Source organism: Oxyura jamaicensis, chromosome 4, assembly GCF_011077185.1.
Source record: "Oxyura jamaicensis isolate SHBP4307 breed ruddy duck chromosome 4, BPBGC_Ojam_1.0, whole genome shotgun sequence".
NCBI classification, from domain to species: domain Eukaryota; kingdom Metazoa; phylum Chordata; class Aves; order Anseriformes; family Anatidae; genus Oxyura; species Oxyura jamaicensis.
The window spans coordinates 39235867-39263260 of NC_048896.1; the positions used below are offsets into that span (position 1 = coordinate 39235867).

General features: G+C 35.6%; 1 protein-coding gene across 2 annotated transcripts; it reads left to right on the forward strand.

The window, feature by feature from the left end:
- On the forward strand, positions 1-24595 carry FGL1 (fibrinogen like 1). 2 transcript variants are annotated; one of them, XM_035326317.1, is made up of 8 exons: positions 1-100; positions 7898-7973; positions 13416-13596; positions 17541-17700; positions 18984-19081; positions 19502-19590; positions 20162-20349; positions 24045-24595. In XM_035326317.1, exons 2-8 carry the CDS (start codon positions 7908-7910, stop codon positions 24202-24204), a joined length of 942 nt encoding a protein of 313 aa, XP_035182208.1. In that variant the 5' UTR covers positions 1-100; positions 7898-7907; the 3' UTR covers positions 24205-24595. The 2 variants fall into 2 exon arrangements, with proteins under 2 accessions (XP_035182208.1, XP_035182207.1); XM_035326316.1 differs by lacking the exon at positions 1-100 and adding an exon at positions 3293-3445.
- Positions 24596-27394: the final 2799 nt, after the last annotated feature.

The window sequence follows — 27394 nt, forward strand, 5'->3', positions numbered from 1 at the left end:
GACAAAAGCAGTCCAAAAAGAAACAAAAAATACTTCAGCTATTCTGAAATGGCAGATCCGGGTTAAACAGGCAGATTATATCTGCAGATTCCTCAGAAAAGTGAGTAGCAGCAACTTGTAATTCATAATATCTGGGATGGTCTTTGTGTATTATCACATTGTCTAGGTACTTCCACATTATTTAGATTTCTGGAGTCACCATCCAGATGCATGCTTGACTGAAAGAAAGCAAACAAACAAACAAAAAACAAAAAAGTAAGCAGGAGAAAGATTAAATGATTACATGGGTTGGAAATACCTCATATATTTCTCCCTGAGTTGAGTCAAAGGACAAGAATATGAAAGAAGTTAGGAACCCCTTGATATAAAATAAAGAAAGTCCAGAATCAAAAGTTCTCCTGCCTCCCTGCCCAGCCCATTTTTTTTTTCCATTTTGCAATTAAATCCATCATTTTTAGCTTTTTATTTTATTTGGTTCTGAGTATAAAGAATGGAAGATACTATACAATCATTTGAAAGTTCATTGTAAGAGGAAGGGGTTGTAGGTGCTTTCTTCCAGTTGTTTTTTTTTTCTGTAGAAGTACTTGAGTGAAATATGATGACCCAGCACGTCCAACGACCATGCAAGATTTGAAACTGGAATAACTTTGAAGTGTTTTAAATAACTTTGTAATCTAAATCAATCATTTTCCAATAAAATTGCTCTTGTCATTCCTTTTTTTTTTTTTTTTCCTGATGATAAGAGGAGTAGTAGAGATTTGGTGCTATGTGATATAATTTGTACTACTGCTTAGAGATGGCACCAATGGAAAACAAGACTGAGTTGACATATACTAAAGAGAAATTAGTTGGTTCACTTTTCTACAGAGGTGGTATGATTTGCAAGGTAGAATATAGGTGAAAGGTATCTTTGGAGAGAACAAAAGAAAAACCGAGGTCAACAGGAAGCTTCCTAGGGAAAGGAGACAGTTAGGAGAAGGCAAGGTAACTAAGGTTAAATCTTGTAAATAAGGTAGAAGATGACAGACCATGTTCTCTTCCTGGCTCTTGCACTGAGATCTTGAGCAAGTCCTTTATCTGTCATATACCCTTCCACACAGCAGAGCGTAATTCAATTGAATGGAGACTGTTACATGTTTTCTGTTTCATCCTTAACATTACACAAAATAAAACAATGCAGAGAAGAGCATAAAAAAAATAATTCGTAACAGATGGAATGAAAGAACATTTTGGCAAGCACTGAGATACCATGTCATGGCTGTGCAATCTTTGACCCTCTCACATTTCTACACGATATTTAAAGGCGATCTAAAACTTTCCTGGATAAAAATCATACACATGAGAAAAAAAATAATAATCTTTACCGTTTATGAATAGTGTTTAACCACCTGCATTAGAGCTTATCATGGAAATATGATGTTCAGCATTCTATTAAAGTTTTTTGTGTGCTTGCAATTTCCTTTGAGTCTGAATGATAAAAGGATGATATTATGAACACATTATCTTGTGTTTACTGATTTTATAAGCTGCTAAACTTCTGTCAGATAAAATACCTCAGGAAGTACTCAGCCGAGAGCTGGAATATAATGGGAACAAAGACCAAAGCTTTCTTTTGTTAGCTATTTCTTTTAAACATCCACAAAAGAGCAAAGATTCAATACAACTGTTTTTGCTGTGCTTATGGGAGGTAATAAACATATTGAGTTAGAGTAAAAGTGAAGAACAGCATGAAGAGCATTTTATTCTTTAAATACTTTTTTTTTTTAATGATAAAAATTAATTAACAGTCCTTGCTATATTTTGTTTTACTTCTGTGCAAACTCTCCCAAGATGAGCAAATCTGAATAAGTTTTCTTTGAACAGCCAGGTCATTACTGGCCATGTTGAGGTCTATGACATTTGCCAGTTTTCAGTATTTGATATATCTGATAGGTCAGAGAAAGACTCCAAGACCTTTCTCTTTTCCTTTCGTGCTTATGTGACTTCCATTTGTATAATCTTTAAGAGTCTTCTATTTAATATGTCTATTCTTGTAAAATCATTCCAATGATGTGCAGCCTATAGGCCTCTTAAATACAGATCTCTGACTCGATGCCTTATATAATTTCTTGTTCTGAGTTCATTCATGTTTAACTGAAAAACAGCCAGAGATTTCAGCCATCTCGTCTTTGTTTAAAGACTTGAAGTGATGGAGTATCTACTTGTAGCCCTCTATAAATTGTTTGAATGCTCAGAGTTTAAAGTTTTTAAGTCAGAGTTTAACATTCCGTGCCTTTTTCCACTTTCTCAGTGCAGAGCCCACCCAGTGAGTCACACTGTACTTTCCTGAACTAAGTCAGGAGTCCCACTATCAACAGGTATCTCCTTCCTACCAAAGTCATTAGCCATAGTAAGATTCCCAGTAAAAATGAATTGCTGAATACTTCTTTTGAATTTATTAATGATATCTTATTTATTACAATTTATTCCAATTATTAAATACTTGAAATTCAGAATTTGAAGTTAGGATGCAATGTAATGAGTAAAGAAAATACTGCCATGTAAAGAGATTCCAAATACGACACCAAAATTTATTTAAAGGAAGTGTTCCACAAGTATTAGTTTTCAGAAGTAAGGTGACAGTGTTAGTATTTATAGTTGGGGAACGTAAAACTCCTTTTATTGCTTTTGTTCACTAGTTCTTTAAGAGTTCACTTCATCCAGAAGCATTCTGATAAGAATATTCCTTAGTTGAACTGTTTGGAAAGAGCCAGCATAACAGAAGGAAGGCACATGCAAAACAAATAACATCTTAAAAAATATATTTGTTGTATTCATCTGGCTCTAGCAAGCTTACATAGAAAGTGATATTGTCAAACCAAGTCACTGAGACTGGGTGTTTTTGGGTGCCTTCAATTTAGATAAAAAAATACCTACATCAAACAGGATTCTTTTTCCTTTTTTTCCTGCTCCCTTTGGCTGTCTGTATTATGTTTCCTCATTTGTTTGTTTTAAGCAGATTTCTTTATATTTTATCAGCTCTAAACTGTAACCCACAGTCTCAGAGTGTTTTCCTTCTAGATCAGTCAGCACAGATAAGCTCCCTATAGCTCTGAAGCCTCAGAGATTTAGGTTCTGGTTCAGGAAAGCTGAACGTCATGCTGAGACCAGTTTCCTGGATCACAGCAATGAAAGAAAGTGGATGATTCTTTGTTCTTTTTGGTCTATTTTTATTTCAGAAATGCTGTTAGGCACAAAATTACCATCTTCTCCTCCTTATGTTGCAATTCAGAGTTGATAGCAGCAACTCCTCAGTAACATTCCTGCCCACTGACTCATAGCAGATGTAAGCCGCAGCACTACAGAATTTAATAGCAAAAACAATCACAGTCTGGGAAGGGCTCTGGAATTCCTTGCATCAGCTTAAGAAGATTTAACAACTTTGAGTTCTGGCCAGAGGGGAAAGGTAAACATTTTAGGTACCTGTGAGGGAAGAAGAAAGAATTGGGGGTAATTTCTATACTTAATGGACTGAAAGTAGTTTTTGAAGGCCATATAACTGGTGCAATGTTGCTAATGATGTAGGAATGTTGCTTCGGTAGGATTTAGCTATTTTGCTATGATATATACTTAGTTTGATAATAAACCTCCTATTCAAATCTGTATTTTCTAAGTGTCTAATAATGTATGGCTGGGTGAATAGGGCTGCTTTTGAGGCCTAGAATTGGATCAGATTGTAAATGACTGTCCATTATTCAGATGAGGACATTGGCTCAATTTTTATAGCACTATCTAATTAAAACAAAGCAAAGTTTGTTCACGAGTTTAATCACTAAAACAGGTTTGTCTTCCAAATCATTAGCTGTCCTTTTGGCAGACAGATTCTCGTTTATTATTATTGTGTTTTTTAACATGGCAGTTCTTCCTGGCACTGTGCAAACAGAAATTGGCATTGGAATTTTAGAGCTTGCTGTCTCCAGAATTCAAGAACAAGGAAATAGGCTGGGAGCTCAGTACTTTCATAGCACAAGAGTTTTGCTCGTATCATCAATTCTAGTCAGTAACTTGTTACTGAAAGACACAGAAAAATATCAAATTTGGTGGAAATTTGACCGTAGGATTTACTGTCTGAGTAGCCTGTAAAGAAATCCCAAGTACAGAAATGCAAAAATTTTTAGAGGTATTTTCCTTTAATTTTAATTGTGTAGCTGTAGGAGAAATCTTTACATACAGTCATGCCAATGCACATTCCAGGTGTGATCTTTGACTGGTATCTCAGTAAAATATATATATATATATAAAAGATATATACATATAAAAGATATATAAAGATAAAATTTCAAAGTTTTGCAAGATTTGCACTTAAATCTCAGTTTTGCTAAAATAGAAAGCAGCTAATTATTAAAGGCTTGTGCTTTCAACTCTAAAATGTTACAGTGAGGTTTTCTCAGTCTGTCTTTATGTGTGATAATCAATCTGCATGTCTGCTGTCTGAGATGAAAGCTTTCCTGGGAAGGGGTCTCCCCTGCACAAGTTTGTTTGGTTGGTGTTTTTGTTGTTTGCTTTTAAATGGGAAAACTGTGTTATAACCAAAGCTTTGGAAGTCTCTCAGTACATACTGTCTCTTTGGACTCACGAGCATCAGCAATACAAAAATAGTTATGCAATTGTCTTCATCTGTGACACGGATTAAGGCTTGCATGTTTTTTTTTTTCTTTTTCTTTTTTTTTCTTTTTTTTTTTTCCCCAGTATTTTGCTATGTTTTTTTACTGCATTATGTGTGAAAGTTGTATTCTCTCCCTACATTTTTAATTATTTTACCCTCCAGACACATTTCTGGATAAGGCATTTTAAATAGCTATGTAACAACCGGGCTAAATATTTCAGTGGGTGGACAAATTAGTTTGAGAAATTGACTTTCAAACCTGTCTTCCTAGAGCAGGATTTTAAGCTTCCCTTAAACACAGCTTTAGCTTTACATATCACCAGAAGATAAATGTACAGTTTCAGAGAACTGTCACTGAACCAAGCTATTCTGAAACTTTGTGTAGAAAATAAAAAACTAACTAATCAGGTAACAACATTAATTCCCAGACTGAAGCTGTTTATTCAGTCAGTGTGTGCAAAACAGTTTGAACATGTATGAGGTCTGATCCTATTGTATGATATTTTACTGCTTTTCTAATCACTTTTTCTGGCTGCTCAGTGAATCTCCTGTGATACAACTGTGGAATCAGATAACTACATGAATTTATATCCACTGACAAACTGCCTCAAATATTTCTACTTCCAGAAACAGCTCTGCTTACTCTCCTCTGCCCCTTTGGGGTCTCCCTGCTGGGCAGTTACAGTAGCAGAGGAACAACATCAGGTAAACCATTTGCTTTCAGACCTTGTCTCGTCCTAGTCTTCTTAACCTCTCTCTCTCCCTTTTATTTTATTTTATTCCCCCCCCTCTCCCTGATGACAGCAGCAGACAGATGTTGCTTTACTCAACCCTTGTTCCTACCTCACTTTTTTTTTTTTTTTTTTTTTGTCCTGTGTCTTCTCTTTTTCAATGTATTCCCTGTTACTGGATGACAGGTCTGCCAAATGGAGATCTCAGTTGCAGGTTGCTCCCTTTCTATATGCCCCTTAATTCTCTTATGATCACAGTGAACTCAAAGTTATCTTGACTGACCACATGATTAATAATGCACCAGAGTGCACCTTGGCTTTACTGTCTAACTCCCTTTCTTAAAAATTAAACTCCAGGATAAGGATATCTTGAGCAATATATTTAAAACATCACTTTATAATTGTATTTATGAGAGTTCTGAAAGTGATACTGACAACATTGTCTTCTAAGTGCAGCCCTCATGAAGTTTTCCACAACAGGAACATACTTTAGAAAGAGGCACACTTTAAATAGAAAAGTGACTTCATCATCCAAAGGTGACAAAGCAAACCAACTGCACAAACTCTTCAGCTCTTCGTTCCTTTTGTGCAGTGTGCTTGCAGTAGCTCACACATACTGCAAGAGAAATGGTCTGCCTTGATTGTGACTAATGGTCTTCTCTTTTTTTTTGCTAACATAAATTGTTCTGAACAGTATGTAAGATATACTTGACAATGTGATTATTTTTAATAAGAATATTGTACTTCTAAAGATGTGCAATCCTTTTAAGACCAATGCCGCTTTCACAATAAGTGAAATCATGATATAACAGCTCGAATATGAAGATTAATTGGAGGAAGAACAGTGTGCTTTTATAATGAAAATAGCAGAATTAAGCAGAACAGTTAAAGAATCTCCCAGTGAAAAAATATAGACCCTTTTCTCCCAGAAAACATTTTCAAGATGTGCATGGAGTAGGGACTGAAATTATCTAAGACAGGTCATTTGCAGCTTGCCCAGACAGTTAACGTGTTCTTTGGTCACTCCTCTCCCACAACAGCCAATGTCATTGCAATAGATGGCAAGAGCTGCAATAGCCATAACTACTACAATTCTAGGTGAAAATGCATGTTTTATCATGGCAAAAACCTCTGAAATCCAAATTAATAACAAAACTCATTGCCAGACAATTCTCACCACTTTAAACAATAGCAGAACTTGTTATACTGAATTTTAGTAAAGTTTCTAATTGAAATAATATAACATTTATTTGGTTAACGTGAATAAAAACTTACAAGTTAAAATTCAGAAATTGTATGCCATAGAAATAACAGATTTTCAGGTCACACCTTCTATTCCTTAAACATTTTATAAATAATTTACAAGGAACCTCTTTGGAATCCTTAGAGATAGACATCAGTTTAATATAGTGCTTTTCAGCTGAATGGTAGATTTTGCTTATGTATTTCCAAAATTCCTTTATAAAAAAATCTTTCTGAGCTAGCTGCAACATGGGGCACTGGGCAACCCTCAACACCTTGCACCTTCATCCAGTCTAGTGCAAGAAGCTGTATAACTGGATTCATCCAGAAACATGAACTCTGCAACAAGTTTGATGCTGTCAAACCAGCAAAACTCAGAAATATAACTAAAAATAAATTGCTTTCTTAAATAAAATAAGTATAATTTCATGTCCTTAGTATTTGACAGGTGATTAAAGCCTGCAATTGGACAGCACTGAAATTTGTACTCTTGCATGAAGCTTTTGGAGATGGGTGAAAATGAAGTTGAATTTGTCAGAATTTATAAAAACTTGAAAAATGTACTTCACGTAAGCACCTTGGTTTTCTTTGTACAGTAAAAAGCACAGTCTGCCAAAGTTCCACTGGCATTTCGTATTAATTCCTGTAGAAAGATGAGTGGAAATTTCCATAAGGTTGGTTCAATAAGCACATGTTGAAATTGAATCATTAATCTATTATGTACCTTATGCTTTGTCTAACCACAAATGTTTTAACATGTATTTAACTGATTTAGTTTAATAACTAGAAAAAGCAGAGTGGACACATATTTTGGTTTAAATGGAATTAGCATATCTTAAATGAAAATTTTGTAAATTTGAAAGAAAAAAAAAAAAAAAAAAAAAAACTTGAATGTAACAGAGTCCTTTCTCCCAGCTTTCAGAGACCAAGGAATATTCTGCTTTTCTCAATATTTTAAAGGGCTATTTTGCTTTTATCTTATTCCACAGTAAGTCGTGTCATTTTGTAACCTTGATTAACTCTCCTAAAATGTTTGGAGACCTCTGATCCTTAGTGGCCTAAAAGGATTAAATTGTTTTTACTGGTTTTTGAAGGTGTATTTTATCAGACTATTTTATACATTGTAATGAAGCCTAAATATCCGCTGTATTTGTGAATTATAGGGAAATTATTATAGGTTAATTTGATTATTTGCAATAACATTTAAAGATGTCAGGTGTAAATATTTAGCTTTAATGTTTAAGTTAACTACTATTTCATTTGTCCCTCTACTTCACAGCTTCCAGAGAATGAAGATTTTGATAGTGATTGATTTTGTCCTTGCAGCTAGCCTGACGGATACTATTGCGAGCGCTGTAAGTTCTATTCAAGTTTATGTTTAGAGTTTCTTCTAAATAAAGAAGAACCTCTGTAGTCCTTACAGTGTATCTCAGCTAGATCTGATGGTAGAAGCTTTGACAGAAAAGATTAGAATACCAAAAAAAAAATATCCAAAAGACTGGGGAAATAGCCTCTAACAGTGTTCAGTGGAGACAAGTTTCTGATAAGGAACGACAAAACAGGTGCATAAATATACAACGACTAAGCAGTAGCAATGGAGAAAGTAATCCAGTCAGTTTGTGACTGGATCCAACACGGAGAAGGAGGCAATAGAATACCTTTACTAAGAAGTTATCACATGATGCATTAACACAGACATTGTAGAAAAGGCACTTTTTGCTTCCATTCAGTGGTAATGCTAACTCAGAATAACAGCTTCAGTTTGAGTAACGTACCTACAGAAAGGCAAAACACAGCTCCTGTCTCACGAGCTTGCTGGCTGTAGAAGTACTATGGTGATACAAAAAATGTTTCTATCCTTTTCTACCTGGTTCACTGGCCTTAGGACTTCCTCTCAAATAAGATCCACAGCTTCACTTTCCTACTTGTTGCCACATTACTGTGTTGTAGCTCACACTGAGAAACAATGAACACAGCTCCTTTGATTCTGGCTTCCCAGACTTTGTACTACTTATTTTGTGTCTCCAGCAGAAACACACAAACACATTTATTCCACCACTTAAAATAGTCGTAACCTTACCAGTCCTGTACTGCCTGTCTTGGCTTTCCTTTCCAGTTTAATATTCAGGTCCTAATTGGCAGGGACCTGGGAGACTGAATTGTTGATTCATAATTGCCTCTGTGGAAGTGGTTGTCAAGTTTACAACTAGGTAAGCATAACTGTTTGTGGCTATCTTAGGAAAGCCTTTTGTTTAGAAAAGTAGCTCTACAGGGACAAAATAGGTAGGATGCACCTGCCTCTGTAATCACCTTTGCTTACTGGAGAAAAAAAATAATATTGATTTCTATAGAAACTTACTGAGAAAAAGGCAATACAATGAAATACATTTGATTTATTTTGATTTTTTTCTTTTTTAAGTTGGAATATTATGGGCTGTGGCTGACTCTGTGACTGAGAACTGGGAACATTCTGAAATTCATCTCTAAATTTTCATATTAATCTCTTTAAAATACTAATCTCATTTGAGGTATTTTTTAAGCTCATTTAAATTCTAAAAATACAGGACAAAAAACACCTCAAGTAAAGAGTTTGTATTTTTTTAGTTTTCATAAAATATTCTAAATATAATTTGTAGCAGCAGTTTTAATGAAAGGACGCTGGCTGCTAAATAGCTCTCACAATAATGAAATAAAATGAAGAATGTGAACGCATACTAATTGCAGCAGCTGCTTAAATATGGAACCACGTGTCCAAGAGCAGAGCTGTCAGCAACAGTTAGATAATTGCTTCTCAATGTGTAGCACAAACAGTTGCTTCACTGAAACAGAGAGAACAGGTCGTGTTCAGTCTAGTTTCAGTGGGCACTACTGTCCACTGGAGAAAGTCATGATCAAATTCACATTTTTTAGAGTATTTCACTATTATAATTGTTCTACTTTGATCCATATCTAACAAAAGGAATTGCAGTAAGTTATAGCTGCTAACTCTTACGCTGTAACCCTAGGGTACCTTTTGCTTCTGTATCACTCTAGCTATGCACCGGTTTAACCTCAATGATTTTAAAACAGTTATCCTGTGACAAAGTGGAGTAGTACATGCAAAGAGCAATCTTGGGACATGCCAATCTAAAAGCCATGTCGATCCACCTTGAAAGTTACACAGCTAACTTGGGATTCTCCCATGGGGAAAATACGTCTGGGATTCCAAATATGATAATTGCAGCGTTGCTGTTTAGCAGCAAAGCATAACAGGAACTGGAGTGCACAGCAGGAGATAGCAACGAGAAGACCTGAGTCAGGGAGAGAAAGCAAAATATCAGATACAAGTACTCTTCAAGGTTACTTTCAAGACTAATTCTGTTAAATCATTTATTTCTTATGGTGTACTTATTCAGTACTGTTCATGGTTTCTTTATCGTCACCTAGTACTTAGTCAAGTAGTCAGCATCATGAGCTTAAATCTTTTGCAACAGGAAATTGTGATGTATAATGCAAATATGTTATTTCTTACTCTATAACAAGTGTGCAGTCTGTAAAAAGGATGAGAATCAGTTCGATGTTACTTTTCCATTTTCATGAAATAATTCACAATTTTTAAGTAAGCAAAATGAAAAGATAACTTTAAAATACAAAGTTAAGAATAATATTTAGAGACACAGCCTATTTCAGACTGGTTGGTTTTAAACTGATTAAAAGGAAGAGACCTTTTATGGCAGTATATAAATTAACATCACACTGAAGGTAGATGCCAAGTTTTTCTAAGGTACAATAAGACTTTTTGGAGAATTTCTGTGCTTTTGCATTTAATCACAGTAGGAGAATGGCTGTCAGCAGTACAAGTAGGCAGAATGGTAGATGCATTTTCACTAGACCTGAAAAAAAAATGCACTTAGCTGCCTGTAGCTCCCCCTCCTCAAATGCACAGACTCTTGCTTTAACCAGAAGTGAAAATAGCTCTTCATAGCTCAGACCTTGCCACATGGGAAAAAGACTACCTACCTGAAGTCTTGCTTATGACATTGCAGGGGCCTGGTTGCAGGGGCCAGCATTTCCAGGATCACTGAAGTCTTTCCTGTTTTTTATTACCATGTCCTCCAAACTTGTGTGTACTGAGGTAAGACTGATAAAGGCCAACCTCCTCAGTAAACAAAAGCATGGAATCTCCTTTATAACTCTTAACTTACAATGATTAAGATTAATATTTCATCTGAGAATTTTTTTAACTCACTCTTTCTCAAGCAGTTCTCTCTCCAGTTCTCATTCATTTTCTGTGTGCACTCAGGAGCAGGCTGAGAATTTGCAGAGAACTTTCTCTTCTGAATGTCTCAGAATGGCTCTACTCATGTTTTTGTGAAGGATTTATATGAAGCTGCAGATACAAATTAAAATAATCATCCTAGAAAGACTTTCTTTGCAATATGCAGCAAGTAGCACAGTAGTCAATACTTATGGTCAAATAACCTATAAGCCTCCGTAGAAAGTGTGTACTACATGCATGTATTTATTTTTCTTCTTAAGTTCCCTGCTAGGAAAAAAATAATAAAAAAAATAATAAAAAAAAAAAAAAAAGAGGGCATGTTAGGGATCTTGTATAGCTATCAACACATAAAACAGATTTTCAATGGAGTAATCTTAAATAACATAGGACTTTAGGGGATATTAGGTCACTGGTTGCTTTTGTTTTAATTCCTTCCCAAAATTTTAGTTTTGGGAAGTTTGGTAAATTGTGCCTCTCACTTAGAGCTCCTCCTTGTGGTCAAGCACCTTCAAGGCTTCTCAGGACCTGGTAGCAAGCAGACAGTTGCAGCCCGCAGAGAAACCTGCTGACACGGCTGGCTGACATGGGCAGCCCAGCCCCAAAGAGGCAGCCAAACCTTTTCGTCTCAGACAGGTCACTGACAAACTGCCTCTACCTGCCGCATTTAGATTCCCTGTTCTTTTATTCCACTGTACATATTAGATTGCACTTAAATGGCCATCTGATACACTGCAGAAATACTCGGAGCAGAGACCTCTAAGACCTGTGCAAAGACAGCAAGCGTGATCAACACGTTTTTCAATGAGACTGAACATTACAGTCACATGGGACATGATGGAACCATTTTAATGAGCTCACGGACATACAAAGTTCATTTGCCTATGTTGAAAGTGAATTCTATTCTCTGTGTTCAAAAAGCACAGGGGTTTGGACATTAGCAACACATTTCTATCAGAAACAACATCATAGTCATGACACAGGATGGATGACACAGGATATGGATGTTCCTCAATAGTAGCAGAAGCTCTGTTTTTTTTTAACTAGTACCAGAAATTACTTATGAAAAAAGTCCGTATGTGTTAATCATAAAATGCAGTTTCTTATTTCTGTTAATTCGGGTTTATTCTTAGAGTTGTGGTGAAGTACTAATGGTACTGCAAGGAAGTCAGTCCAACCAGAGCCATGCCTGTGCTGCATAGAAATGTACAGAATGGCACCAGCTTTTCACATAGAAGAAAAAAAAAACATCACTGCAGTAAGAAGGTGACAAGAAACATATTGATGGTAGTTTTCATGGGAAATACATGAGGCCTGAGCCTGGAACAAAAGCATGCTGATGCCAGTGGAGCTTCACATCAGCATGCTGCTTCAGATCTCTCTATACCTCATTCAGCGTGATAGGGCAATGTTCTAAGATATCAGCTCTTCCATATGGATGGCGTTACAGGTCTACATTCAAATAATGTTGCCCTACGAATAAGGTTGTACCAATTTAGAACTGCTGTATATTTGATCTCGCCTATCAGATTTCCAAAAGGTTGCCCTCTGATTTTACTTTTACAGTGCTGGTTGTTCTCTCATGCAAACACCATAGCTACTCAACTATTTGCTCATATAAAATTGCAGACACAATGTTACTGATACAGAACCTCATGTCACATTTGTAAAACGTACCATAAAATCCCAGAGGCTTACCTCTCCCTTTTGAAATCAAATTTGTTTATTATGTATTTGAAACTCTACATAAGCTGTTGTAATTTAAGCTCCCTAGCTCAGTCCATAGCCATTAATCTAAAATATATATTGCTCTGTGTACATTGAGCATGTCAGAATTTGGGACAGTTATTCCAGCTCTCCTGTGTCATATATCAGTATGTGCAGTGCGTGGAAGGTATCGCTGTATTACAATCACCACATATCCCTTACTCTGCACGGCAAGCTAGGAGTACAAGTCATAGCACAATACTGACTTTAAGTTTTAAACTCTTACTTTTCACGCATATTTGCAGTTTCTTAGGGGCTATTTAATTCAGTGTGCCAAAAAGAGCTTGACACTTTACAATATTTATGTTGGCAATGTTAAGATTCTTATCGTAAGAAGTGTGTAATCAAAAAGCACTTGAAAATGAACAATGAAATTGAGAAAGTATCAGCAGGGACTGTATTTCTTTAAAACTCTGGAAATTTTAGAACCTGCACCACGTTGGTAGGAGACCTCACTGGGAAGTAAATCTGTGCATGATGAGGTGATAGAGAATAAACAATCCGTATGGTAGTGTTTTCATGGAGTCTCCTCTGCGTGTTTCCAGTGGGAGCTGGTAGCTTAGCCAATAAAGAGAGGGTCTCTGCAAAGCCGGTGTGGTTGGATATTCTACAGCATACTAAATGAGTTGAAGTAGAGGTAACAACTAAGGTGGAAGTCAAAAGAGTGTCTAGGGAATTGAGACAAAAATGTTTTATTCGGGTTAATTTTTTTTCTTTACATGTTAAACTTGACAAAAAATACTGATTTTACAATAGGATGCATTTTCCTTTTTAGGATCTACAGAACTGTTTTCAAGAGCAAGTGCGACTTCAGGCCCAGGTGAGACTTCTGGAACATCGTGTGAAACAGCAGCAGTTAAAAATTATACAGCTTTTAGAGAAGAAAGAGATACAGTACAGTGACAGAGGAGATGAAAACAGTGCCATTGACTTGGGAGGAAAAAGACAGTATTCAGGTTAGAAATGAAGCTATTCTTTTCATTTCCGTTCATTGTATTATACCCAGAAGCTTTAGCACAATTAGGCCCATTGACATATTGTTTCGTAGCTCACAGAAAATGGTTTGTTTAAAGCACAGCATCCAGCTGTTACCTAGGCCTGTGTTCATCTCACATAGTATAAATCAAATCCGGATTGAAGAGTTTTATTTATTTATTAATAGCACATAATTAAAAAGCAATCAGTGAACAATACATTTAGAATCAGTACCAGCAATGCAACCGATAATAGTTTGATGATATCCTGGCTGTTTTTAAATCTGGTTGACCATCATCTTTGGTAAATTTCATCACTGATAATTCACTGTTTAACATTATCGTTTTAGAGGCAACCATCATCTCAGAAAAGATAGATATTGTACTCACACACAGAGTTTGTATACTCACATTCCTATAATGTCAGTGGTTATCTCGGTCCTGTTACCACCAGGGGGTTGTACAGACACCCTGACATGTATGATAACTGAGAAGAAAGCCACGCTTGCTGCAAAGAGCTATACCTTTCAAGTGGTCGGGAGTAGAATGTGGTAAAATGGTTTGCTTTTACTTCTTGTTCATTTTAAGTGAGATATCATGATGGAAATATATTACACAGGAGCTGTATGATCTACTTTGTCTGTTGGTTTCTTAACAGATTTTAAGATGGCATTTTTGACAGACAAAGCCCAAAAGGATTTTAGGGGCTTAGCTAACAAAAACAGTCTTTTCTTTCTCAGCTGCAAACAGTAGTAAGGTTCCAATTGACGTTTCTCTCAGTATAAAAGAGAACTGTTTAAAGGAATACTATAAATAAAAAACAATACCTAACCATAAGATGCTAGTATAGTTAACAACACCAAAACAATAATAATAATAATAATAGCAATAGATAATTCTAGCGGCCTGTTCCTCATAAGATGAAACCATTTGCAGAATATGCTGGTTATGGGGAAAATATGGCTTTTGTGGTTTTGCACACTGAAAAGAACTGGTTTCTGTTACAAAAAGGCAAATCATGCTAAAGAATTGCAAGTACAGCACCTCTGCAATCCTGAAGCTTTTGAGCATTCCCATCTAAGAAATTCCTAATGAATTTTTTATTATCTACTAAATGTGGTAAAACTGTTGTGCTGTAGAACATACAGCTTACATCCCGTATGATTTAGCTTAATGCAGCTAAGACAGATGAACAAAATGACCAGGAAGGCCTCAGAGGACAGAGAGGTTACTAAATGCAACTACCTTAAGTCTACAGTGTTCTTCCAACAGAACATTTTGAAAACTGACATGTAGAAGTAGAAGCTGTTCAGTATACAATTACTAATCTTTCCCATTTTAAGGTGCTTAACTGCGAAAAATTGGCAGCACATTACGGTCTTAGGTCGAATTGCTAACAGTCCAAGGAATATTAACATGTCTTTGGTGTTCTGTGTTATCACCAGTAAAGATGTTCTCCATCATAATAGTACTTTTATTCCTTTAATATTGGGGTATAATGTTCTATAATTGCTAACCCAAAATGAATGTTTGAATCTAACTTGAAAGCTGAGAGCTTGATTACACTTGCAGAATAGCCTAAAGAAGGAGTTTTAGAAATTATTTGAAAGGCAAGAAGTAATATGTTAGAGACTTTTGTTGTACAAGAGACAGCAATATCCCAACATAAAGTTCTCCATACTCTGCTAATTAAGTTACTCATTCAAAAATAGGATGTCTCTGCAAAATAGGAAAAATCATGAAATGGATGGACACGTGGCTAGCAATTTAATGACCTTACCTAACTGGAAGTTAAGATGCTCAACATCCAAGTCCAAACCCCAAACTGATAAAGACACTCAAAACAAAACACCTGCCGTGCACAGTCCTCTTATTTAATACAATAGGTGTGCGAGTTCTGATCTGTAAAATCCCTGAAGCATCCATGTTTACACAAAGAAGCCTTCAATTGTGATATCTGGATCTCTTATATTCTTTATGTTGCAAAACGGTGACTGAGTTAGGTTCTGCTCCAGACTTCACAGTTTCTAAAATATTGGTTTTAAGTTGGTTTTATTCTGATGGTGATCTAGTCTCTTTGCTGTGGAAGAAGGCAGTGTATTAACCCATCATTGCTGGTGTGAGGTCCATCTAAAATAATAAAAAAAGTCACAAACAGTAGTTGGATTGAAAATACAATTTGGGGTTCTGATTCTTGGATAGTGTTGCTTTCTAGTTGTCCAGCACTAGAGAGTCTTAACTTCTATAATTTTTAATAGCCTTGCTTGAATATACTTGTAGTATTTATGCTTCTGGAAGAAATGACAACATAAGCCAAGGCATCACGTATAATAAAACACCATTAAAATAAAATTGAAAGCAGTTATGAGTTTGACATTAAATTATATGCATATGTTTATTTACATATTCTGCATCCTAGAAGACTTTTTTATTATTATGGTTGACTTATTTTTTACTGGAAAAAAATTACTAAAACCACATTCAGATGAAAAGTCTTTGTCCTTTCTTAGAGTATGCCTCAGTTCATTTTCTTAAAATGTGATTCTGGGTAACAAATCTAAGTTCTTGTTTTCAGTATCTGCTGATTCTACACACATCCCCCCCCCCCCTCCACTTTTTTTTTTACTTTCCTTATAGCTTGGTAAATGTTTTCCCCCGTTGATACTGCATTATTTCATTCAAGCTGCTGTAGCATTTTAATGTCAACAGAGCTGGATAATTTGGAGTTAGACAGTGAGGAAGGAATTCCATAGTATATACACCTGCTTAATATTAAAATGCACTTAGGTATTTTGCTAACCTACTAAGAAAATAATGGACACAAAGAAAGTATTTCTACAAGCCAGTCAAACATTCTCTGCAAAGACATCTTGATTGTTATTTAAAGTTTTTTTTTTCTTTTATTTTTTTCCTCTTATAGTTTGTTCAAATCCTGGCACAGCAACTTGTTTTCATTATAAACTGTTTATTTTTTCTATGTCTAATCTTCACTGATGTTTTCACTAAGAAGAATTATAAAAGTTCACAAAGTTCCAATATGGCCTGAAAGTTCAGCCAACACGTTCATAAAGGATTCAGGGAAAATCTTGCAGTTCATAAGCTCTACTTTTGCCAGGAAAAACAGAAATGTTGAAAATTATACATCTTTTCTGTATGACTGCTTGATGGCACATACTGATTCCATATAAACAAAGAATTCCTTTCATTTCTTAACTCCTAGAGGAAAAATGATTATGCAATTACATTGCTGTTACATTTTCATGAGCTCTGAATTCTGTCATTGCTTTCATTAAAACCAACCCAAACCAGACTTAAAAATTAGTATCAAGCCGAAGTGGTATGATTTTAGACATACATTGCGCTTTTAGGGGGATCGTCTTCTGTATGTATTTGCACCTGTTGGGTACAAGGGACAACAGTATCAGGTCCAGCAATTGTTTCCTCTTTCTAACACTGGTGATTCCATACTCTCCTGTTTGGCAGTTCTCCTGTGGACTTTGAAACAGAAGCACATCTTTGTTTTCAAAGATTACCGAGTGGTTTATATGTAGTGAAATTATATGATTGTAACAGGATTCTAATGTGGATTATACCATTGTAAATTGGAAGCGGCGCCACCTAAACCAGAGGAATTATTTTGCTAGTCAAGTGAAGACAGAAGTAATAGTGTTTTATGGTGGAAAAAAGATACTTTCATAGAAATGTCAAAATAATTAAGCTCAATAAATTTTTAAAGCAATATAAATACAAGAAAATGCCAAAAAGTCATAAAAAAATGTATTTGTAGAGGTATTTGCTTTCTATTAGCCAGGTTCATATGTGACTTTTACCTGACATGGCTTGATTTCTTTCATTGGCTTGTTTTCTGATTTTGCCAGTAAGTATAGGATTAAAAGAACTGTGTCCAATGGATGTTTTATGAACAGATTGTGCTGAAATCTACAACGATGGCCACAAGCAAAGTGGATTTTATAAGATGAAACCTATCCAAAGTCCTAAGGAATTCCTGGCCTTCTGTGACATGTCTGAAGGGGGTGGTTGGACTGTTTTTCAGAGGCGTTCTGATGGCAGCCAGAATTTTGATAGGTAGGTACTAGACTTGGTCATTAAAACTGGAAACAAAGTGGAGAAACATAAAACCAGATGGAACTAAGTTAAATATTAACTTTAGAATTATATGAAGTTATTATGTCAGATAAAAAGTAGGAATAGTTGTTCTGTGGGACAGCCTCCAAATGAGGTGTCACTTCTGGCTCTGTCACAAACTGTCTGTATGATCCAAATCAACTCTCCTAGGTCAAGTTAACAAACTATTTAAGTAAGATCTAATTTCACACTCTTCATAGCATCCATCTTGTTGGACTCGGTGCAGCGTGCACAAGGTTAAACAGAAAGATAAGTCAATACAATGTCCTTGAAATAGGAAAACATCTCTTCTATTTTTTTTTTCTGACAAGTAGTGCATTTCACATAAGGACATTTCAATGTCAAATGCATTAACTATTTTTGGAGCAAGGACTCTTAAGGCCAAGCAAAGGACTACCTTGTGTTTTGCAAATAATAAAAATGTAAAAAGTATGTAAAATGTAAAAAGTATGCAAGCAATATACTGGAAATAAAATACCACTGGCACACAAGTATGAGAGAAACCCATCACAGAGTAATTTGTATTTCATAGTAAAATGACTCCAGGGAAGATAAAATGTGTGAGCACTTGATATGTGGACGCCTAAGCTCCTTACCTTTGCCAAGATTCAAGCATTTAGAGGGAATGCCCAGAAATGAAATTTTTGGTGAAATTTTTATATATATAATATATATATATATGCAAATACTAGAAGCAGCAAGAAGGTTTGTAGGACATCTGTTTTGTCCAATTTGCATTTCAGATATCTGCATCCTTCTGTGGATCTAAGGCTTGTTCAGCCTGGAGAAGAGAGGGATTCAGTAGGACCTAATAGCAACCTGTAAACCTACAAGGAGATCACAAAGAAAACTGAGCTGTTTGAGAAATTGTTGAGAAAATAGGCTCTTCACAATAGCGTCTTTTGGGTGTATGAGAGACAATGCACATAAACTGAAAGAAAGCGTTCAGGCTGGATATAAGGAAAATCTTTTTCACTGGGGGAATGGTCAAGCAGGTTGCCCACAGGGGATGTGAAGTCTCTTCAAGACCTGACTGGACAAAGCCCTGAGCTACCTGGTCTGATCTCATGGCTGACCCTGCCTTAAGCAGTATGTTGGACTAGATGACCTCCCGAGGTTTTATTTCAGCTTGAAATATTCAGTGATCTATAATTGTATGATAAAATAAATATTCAAACATACTTCTTTGGTTACTGAAATTCATAATTTATTCTCCTTTTCAGAGGGTGGACTGACTATGAAGAAGGCTTTGGAAATTTTGTTTTGACAAATGGTGAATATTGGCTTGGAAATAAAAATCTTCATTACTTGACCAGTCAAGGTAAGATTTTTATTGTGACAAAAATCTTCTATTGTTTCTGTTTCTTTTATCTTTCCAGGCCATTTTCTGTTAGCACAAATCTTTAGTTGTGTTATTTGTCTGCATGGACCTCTCCAAAGTTTCAGAACAAAATACATTTGAGTATGTATATAAACCTGTACTGGAATAATTCTAAATTTTTCAAAGATGAAGCATGTGAATAAAGACAAACATAGCAAGATATGCTTCAATGAGCATAAATAAATAAATAAATAAATAAATAAATAAATAAATAAAAACACATAATATGCTGTGATGATACAGATAAGATTCGTGATAAAAACATAATGAGTATTTTAATAGTCTACTATAATGCTCTGCTCTGAGAAGTAGTGAGGTAGACTAGTTTAACAAAAATAATTGTTATTGTCTTTTCTTTAGGGAACTATACTTTAAGAATTGATCTGACTGATTTTGAAGGAGAACGGCGTTTTGCACAATATACAAGATTTGGAGTTGCAGGTGAAGAGGTAATTAAATATTAAATAATGACTGGGGGGGTTAACGAAAATGTAGATTCTATAGACAGAGACAGTAAACATATATGTTCCTTTATTTTCATAAAGATTTATGTAAAACCTTATCAACTTGTATTCTTTCTTACAAATGCTTGGAATTTTCAAATATGTAATAACAGTCATTTATATGGATATACTGATTTGATTCTTTCCATAAGTTGGATGAATTATTTGTTCTAGAAGTCATGGATAAAAGCAGTTTTCCCACTTTCATTTATATTTCTAACAATAACTGTACACAAAGTTCTGATTTGTTAATATGTACTGAAAACTAACTCTAATATTTTTATGTCACTTATGCACAAAGTTATTGACACATTTTACCCCTGGTAAGCATCTGTACAGTCCCTCATTAGCTAGTATGCAGTGCTTAAGTGCCATAACAATTCTGGGCGTATCAGTATTAGCGAATGGAAAAATGGAACAGCTTAGTTTCTTCTGTGTGGTTTCACTCTCTGATATGCTAAAAGCTAAAAGACATATTGGATTACTTCTTTTATTTTTCCTTCACATTTTTCATTAGCATTCTTATGAGATGAGCTGTGGTGAATATTCTGGCACAGCTGGTGATTCCCTGACAGGGGGGTTTCATCCTGAAGTAAAATGGTGGGCTGATCATCGAGGAATGAAATTCAGTACTCGAGACAGGGACAATGACAACTATGAAGGCAACTGTGCTGAAGAGGAAAAGGCTGGTTGGTGGTTCAACAGGTATTTTAATTTCATATCTGTATTATCAACTATTCTACTTTGTATGCATTCATACAATAATAACATATAGTCAAGGATAGGATGTGCATTGTTTATTGTAATTGCAATCCGTCCTTGACCCTTACCAGAGATCTCAGTGCTGATAAGACCAAGACCCGCCTTAAAAGTGCCAATACGTACTGAACAGCTCAAGGTGTCTGTGAAATTTGCCATTTCGTTTGCATTTCATTGCGCATTTGCCATGGGCTTTGGCCATCTTTGTTATCAGACAGTAAGGAGGAGACAATTTTGTCTCTTTAAGGTAACTAGTATTTACACAAGTAGGTCATGTAGAGTTTGCGGATGTATCCCTGCTCTACTTCATTCCTGCATTTCTCCTTTCTTTCACTAGACCAGATGCAGCAGTGCTGATGAACGTCTGATGAGTTAAGCTAGTGCTGGGTTAATAAACCATAGATTTTTCACCTCAGTTCACAGCATTTCATTCTTGTTATCCTTCCTATATCAAGATGGGAACGCGTCCACTCAGTTTCTCTCAGTGCACATGACTGGGCTAAGAGGAAAAAAATAAATAAATAGGGTTCAGTAAAAGAATTTTAAGACAATCCCTAAATACAAAATAGCAATTCAAAAGAAAGGATAAACCTTAGCACTGTCTGTATAGGCAGCTATGTTGTTTCACATTATTAATTAGATAAATATAGCCATAAAGAGAAACGATGTCATGTATCTGTGTAATAGATAGCTTTAAAATACAGCTCAGGGAAGCATACTACTCTCTCACTGTGATCTCAGTTCACTTGGCAAGAACTGCCAGCCTGGATCAGCTCCATTGTTTCTCTCTGTTGTGTCATCCTTTGTTTCTGTTTTTTAACTCCTCATTTTCCAAATTCTGTTTCAATACGTAGTCTTAAGCTGTGACCAGCTTAGCTGATAATGAGGTAACTATAAGCTCAGTGTTTCACAATTAATTAATTATTTAAATATATTTCAGGGATGGTAGGGTGGTAGATTGTTTGAGAAATAGAGAAAAAAATGACATGTAGACAATTTTTTTTTGCAGTTCTCATAAAAGATAAGACATAAAAGAGAAAAGCAATCATGTTGGAGATACTTTTCCAATGAAATCAGAACTTTGGTGGATTTAGAGGAATGTCTAGACTTCAAATAGCACAAAACTGTGATACCATGACTTGGAGTTTATTAACAGTGAATCATCAATCACTTATAGTCAACTACATATTTTTTTTTGTCTTTTAAAAACTTTTTTTTTAATTTCCTTTTTTATTTTATTTATTTATCAGATTGGTCCGGACAAAAAAGTGATCCCTTTGCAATAGTAACTGTATGGCATAACTTGACAGTCATGAATACCTTGTAGTTGGTGCTACATAACTACTAAAGATAGCTGACTCCTACCAGGCTAGTTCCTATTATGGCTGTGCGTCTGACACTGTTAAAGGGACAGAGTCTGTCTGGATAATGAAAGTGAGTGACTAGTCGTGTTATTGCACCGTCTTGCTACTGGCTTTTTAATGTTAAGCTTAATAGAAAACTGAATCCTGAAAAAAAAAAAAAAAAAAAAAAAAAAAAAAAAAAAAAAAGATTTTTGCTATTCTGAAATCCTCCCCAAAAGAACAGCACTGGCAGGCCCGGAGAAAGGAAAGCACCCAGAACACAAATATGTCATGCACAGATTAGCAAACATAGAAGGAATTTGTGTTCTTGGCTGGTTTGTATAGGAGCTCCCAGCTATGCAGGAATTTTCTGTAGCCAGCTCTATGTTCTCTGGACTAATGAAATATAGAAATGCCCAGATAATATGGATACCAAGGGATGTGGTACAAGTGAGGCACAGGAAATAGCTCAGATCTCATTTAAACCCACTGATCTTGCTCCAGCTCTGCACTTGTTAACTTGGACTTCTGCAGAAGAACAGTCTCTCTGCGTGACTTTGTAGGCAGATGTTTGCAGTTTGGATGCAAGTCCACAAAGCTACCTTCTCGCTGCTACTACACCCAGTTCAAAGGGCTTCCTTCATCCAAGATGTGCACAGATCAGTAGGTTCAAAATGGTAAAATAAGAACTAACGAGTCTGTTTGGACATGAGCATGTTGTCTCCCCCAGCACTCCCAGTTCTCCGAGAGAAGCAACTCTGTCTCCCTGCATCTGTCATACAGTTAGTATATAACTCAGATAAAATGTCTGTGGATAATTGAGAGTTGACCGTGCTTCTGAAACTATTGCTGTGCAGTTTTTTGCTTTAAAAAAAAATCAGAAAGAAGGGAGGAACATAGGCTAACTTCAAGGTGATTATTGACCTGTGAGTAATGAATGTTGCTTCATATCATATCACATGCCAACTATTTCTTTAGTATGTCCAGTTACTTAAGCCTGTATCTAGTCTATTACAGAATACTGTATATTTTTGGTCTTAATGCCTCCCAGCACTAATTACGAGTTAGTACTGGTTCATATTACTGGTGATAAAATCAACTTTTGACTGTTTCCAATAAAATAAGTAGAAGAAAGGATTCAATTGATCTAGATACCTCTTATCAATTATGGTTCTTCTAACAAAATCTGTTTTGATTCAAAGTAAACAAAGTGCCTGCTCAGTGCAGGATTTGTATGGCTAGAAAGGCTGTGTCAGCTCTAATACAAGGTTGTCCTTATCAAAAACAAAGTCACTTTTGATATCTTCAGTTTATTCTCAACCAGCTTATTACCAAAATTCAGCTTAAAACTTATAAGCAGTAAATAAGCATATATGTAAGAGAATTTTCCTGAGACTTTTATCACTGTTTCTATTTCAGTTCTCAAAACCTGTTTTTAATAAAGTGTAAGCAAAGCCAAAGGGACTAGGATTTGCCAGTAATAATATCCATAAGGTCCATTTGGACTGTTTTCTGTTTTAATATTTTCTGAAGTCTGCTTTTGAAATCCATTGTGGTGTGGTACAGTTAGATATTAACAACACTAATAACAGAATACTGAATTGGCAGATAAGCAAAGCAGATTTATTAAAGTGTGCTGCAGAAGAAACAACCATTTTGCTCTCTATGTAGACACACAAGGATCTAAATTTCCTCCTTTCTCATAGAAATGCCAAATGAGTATCAAGATTGTGGTGGTATCTAGTCAAGCCTTTTGGGTTTTGATAGCTTTTAGCAGCATGTTTAACAACTGTAACAACATTTCTATTTCAGTGTGTTTAACAGCCAAGAAGAATGTAGTTTGTACAGTCAAATAAAATGCCAGCTCTGATGATCCAGTGAAGTGGTACATATATGTTTAATTAGCTATAATAATATTATTGTTATTAATTATTAACAATAAAAAGCATCACTGTATTTCTTTCCTAGAGTTTTGCTTGTTGTATGCTTTGCTGCTACACATGACCTGAAGAACTCTGAAATCACTCTCCACTGAAACAGATTAGCAGGCAAAACTCAGAGACCTACTGATGTCAGAAAACTTGTAGACAACATAGAAATAACTTTTGTTTCAAAACTGCTATAAGCACTTGCAAGTGTCCCCCAGTTAAACTGTTCATGTTTAGAGGAACTGAAGTCCACAAATGTAAATTTTAGCAGCTGTCAGACTGGGCTGTTAACAACATAGTGACTTTTTGATTTGCAGAGAAATTACAAATGCTCTCCACTTATTTATGTTTTCCTTTCCTTTTCCACCAGGTGTCACTCAGCCAACCTGAACGGTTTGTACTATAAAGGCCCCTATACTGCAAAGACGGACAATGGAATTGTTTGGTACACTTGGCATGGGTGGTGGTATTCTCTGAAATCTGTTGTAATGAAGGTCAGACCAGCAGACTTTGAACCTAATATTGTTTAAGTATTTTATTAAGACGATTTGTCCAGTTGATCTTTTAGCAAATCAATTCAAACTAAAACAGATGGGCAGATTTTTGCTTCTCATATATGCTTATATAAACCTGGAATAATTCCTCTCCAACCAAAAGTTTTATGAGACATAAATCAGAAGAGAATCTGGCCTATGAATTCATAGATACAAACACTACTGCTAATATGTCTATTTCTTTTCTTTTCTTTTTTTTTTTTAAAAAAAAGGCAGAGTTTGCCTAGGAATAAGGACATCTTCATAAACATGGAACATTTTCGTCTCAGAACAGGTTGCACAGAGAGGTTGTGGATGCTCCATCCCTGGAGGTGTTCAAGGCCAGGCTGGATGGGGCTTTGGGCAATCGGATCTAGTGGGTGGCATCCCTGCCAATGGCAGGGGGGTTGGAGTTAGATGATCTTTAAGATCCCCTCCAACCCAAGCCATTCTGTGATTCTATGATTTTATGAAAAGCACCTACAAATCCTTTCACTTTTTTAATAGAAAAATATATTGTTGCTGTCATGCCTCAAAAATTAAAATGAACTGTATGTATTGCACACAAAAAACATCTAAATAGAACCTTAAGGTTGGTTTACTCAGTAGATGTACTTTCTCTAGAATGAACCAAGGCTTTAGAAGAAATCTGTTGTCTGTAAATTCCTCTGATTTATTTGTTGCATGTGTTGTGTACAGAACATATATAAAAAACATACAGAATGATGCAGGAAACCAGAGGAAGAGAAGGGATGCTACAAGGCAAGAATCAAATGAATTTCTAGAGATTTAATTTCAATCAAAGATTCTCAGATGGTCAGTAATTATGCCTTTCTTCTTTTTGGTAACCAGATAGATATCCTAGACTTTAATATATTGACATTTTGGAGTTTACCAAAAGGTTTAAAAACAAAAGCTGCAACTAATTTTAATGTGAGCTATGCTTTGAACATAATGCATGTGTAGAGGGAATTATGTTTCACATGCAGTCTGGAATCTGGCATTTAGCAGTTCGTAGTGCTTGACTCCATAAATCCTTACTGTTTTTATATATCTGTTAACTTCCACAACTCTCGCAGTTTGAATGCCCTGTTCACTCAGTTCTAAGTGGTTCTACTTCCAAGCCTCTGTCTTCTCCTTTTCTTCTGTCTTTCTCTTGGCTCTCTGGGCTTTTCCCCTTCTCAAGCTACAGATCCACATTTTTCCCGTACAAGAAAAATCATAAGAGAAACTCTACCTAGCCATAGCTTTTGTGCCTAGCACCACAGTAGACTGTAATAGCCAGTAATAACAAAAATTACTGGTTGATGCATTCTGCCATGGAGAAGGATAGGTACACTCGCTAGAAAGTTACCTGATGAAATGTAATCCATTTCAGCTGAGCAGATACAAATGATGATTTTATAAACACGTGGATCTGAGCCAAATTCAGACACTTTTCTTTTCCTGGTTTCACAAAATAGATGCTACTTTTGTGGTTGGACTATAAATCTCTCTCCTCCTGTCCAAATACAGTATTTGAACCTCAAAACCATTTTCAGTCAAGATTAACATAATAACTTTTGGCAATCTACCAAACTCACATCTATATTTATATGAATACAAGTCAGCTGAATGAGAACTCCCTGCATGGGCGTTGTTCCTTCCATTTCCATGTTCTAAAAACAGAAGTTGGGTGAGACTCCTTGAAATAAGTGCTTGGAATAAGGGATGCAGGATCTGTAGAACAACTGGGAAAAAAAAAAAAAAAGAGAGGTTCATATAAAACAGTACCTCACTCACTAAAATAAATTACATCTAACCAAAAAATGGAAGCAAAGAAAAAATGGGGTTGAGGCAGCTAAAAAGAATATTGTCATGTAAAAATAACATTGATAAAAATTTGGAATACAGAGATTTTTCGGTCTGAGCTTTTTGTGATAATAGGAAGTTTTCTAGATCATACAGCCCTTTTCTTAATGTATCAAGAGATACTCTGCTAGAGATTTCTAGTCTTTAGCACATTCCTGTATCCCTGCACGAGAGGACCAATGGATAGCTCTACAACTGCTTATCTGAAGCCTTAGTTAATCAGTTAAACCAAGTTAAATTCTCTATCTGACAAGAAGACACCCTGGCCTATGTATGTATGGGTGTATATACGTATATATGGATATGTATGTATTCAGCACTCGACATCTGGTATGTATCCAGTCTGATTAGAGAATTTAAAATGTGTTCCTGCATAACTCCATGAGCAAGTCCATAGGTTTGGGTCATTAAAAATACAATGGAAGTTTTGGTTTAAAAACATATAAGTACAGTGTTTTGTATCATGACTTTCAAATTCTTTTGCTACTCTAGGAGGAGAAATATTTAATTCCTTGCAAAAACATGGATAACATTGTGTTGAAATTGTAAAAACACCCTTAATTTTTCACAGGAAAATGGAAAGATTAGCTCATATATTTGGAGAGTATTAAGACAGATCACATAACACTTAGTTTAAATGAAAGACATAGAAGATTTAAGGACAACAAAGTTGGATGTCTTTTGCTAATTTATACAAATTGTTCTCATAAAATCTGCAGTATTTTTGTTGTTTTTTGTGGCAACATAAATCCCTCCTCTTTGCTTATGAGAATGTTAATGACATCTTCCAGCTGAGTGAGGGGTGGAATATAATTCTTATATCCTGATGTAAAATTTTCTCTATTGGAACTCATAAAATGGAGGAACAAATCTTTCTTTGTACAACTCAAAATGCATTTATACGTTTATTTGTACTGAATGCTCTTCAGAATAATGTCTTTGGCATCCTAGCTGTCTGAAAAGCACCCAGCATATTGCTAGCAATACACAAATACAGTTTTTAATTCCTACCATCTCTCTATGGTCTTTTGTTGCGCCATGGCTTTTTGGCTCTATGGCTTTTTCTTTGTTGATCTTTTTGGCTACATGAAAAACCTGTGAAAGAGGTGTTGTAATTCAAAATGGTCATAAATTGTTCTCAGATAAACAACCTCTTTATTTTCAAAGAGCAAATTTAAATACCTTCTGGAAAAAAGATTACAGCATAGAAGAGAAACCACGAGAATTCTTTTATTCGCCTGGCATGTCCTATTGGTAATCATTTATTTCCTTAACAAGTATGAACATGTTGTAGGGGAATCTTTATTATTACAAGATAGAAGAACAAAGGCCAGTT

Excerpts from the sequence above, each read along its gene's own strand:
- FGL1 (XM_035326317.1), top strand. The coding sequence starts at position 7,908 with ATGAAGATTTTGATAGTGATTGATTTTGTCCTTGCAGCTAGCCTGACG. Across the intron at positions 13,597-17,540 it reads AGGAAAAAGACAGTATTCAG|ATTGTGCTGAAATCTACAAC; the intron begins GTTAGAAATGAA and ends TTTTATGAACAG. Across the intron at positions 19,082-19,501 it reads TCATTACTTGACCAGTCAAG|GGAACTATACTTTAAGAATT; the intron begins GTAAGATTTTTA and ends TCTTTTCTTTAG.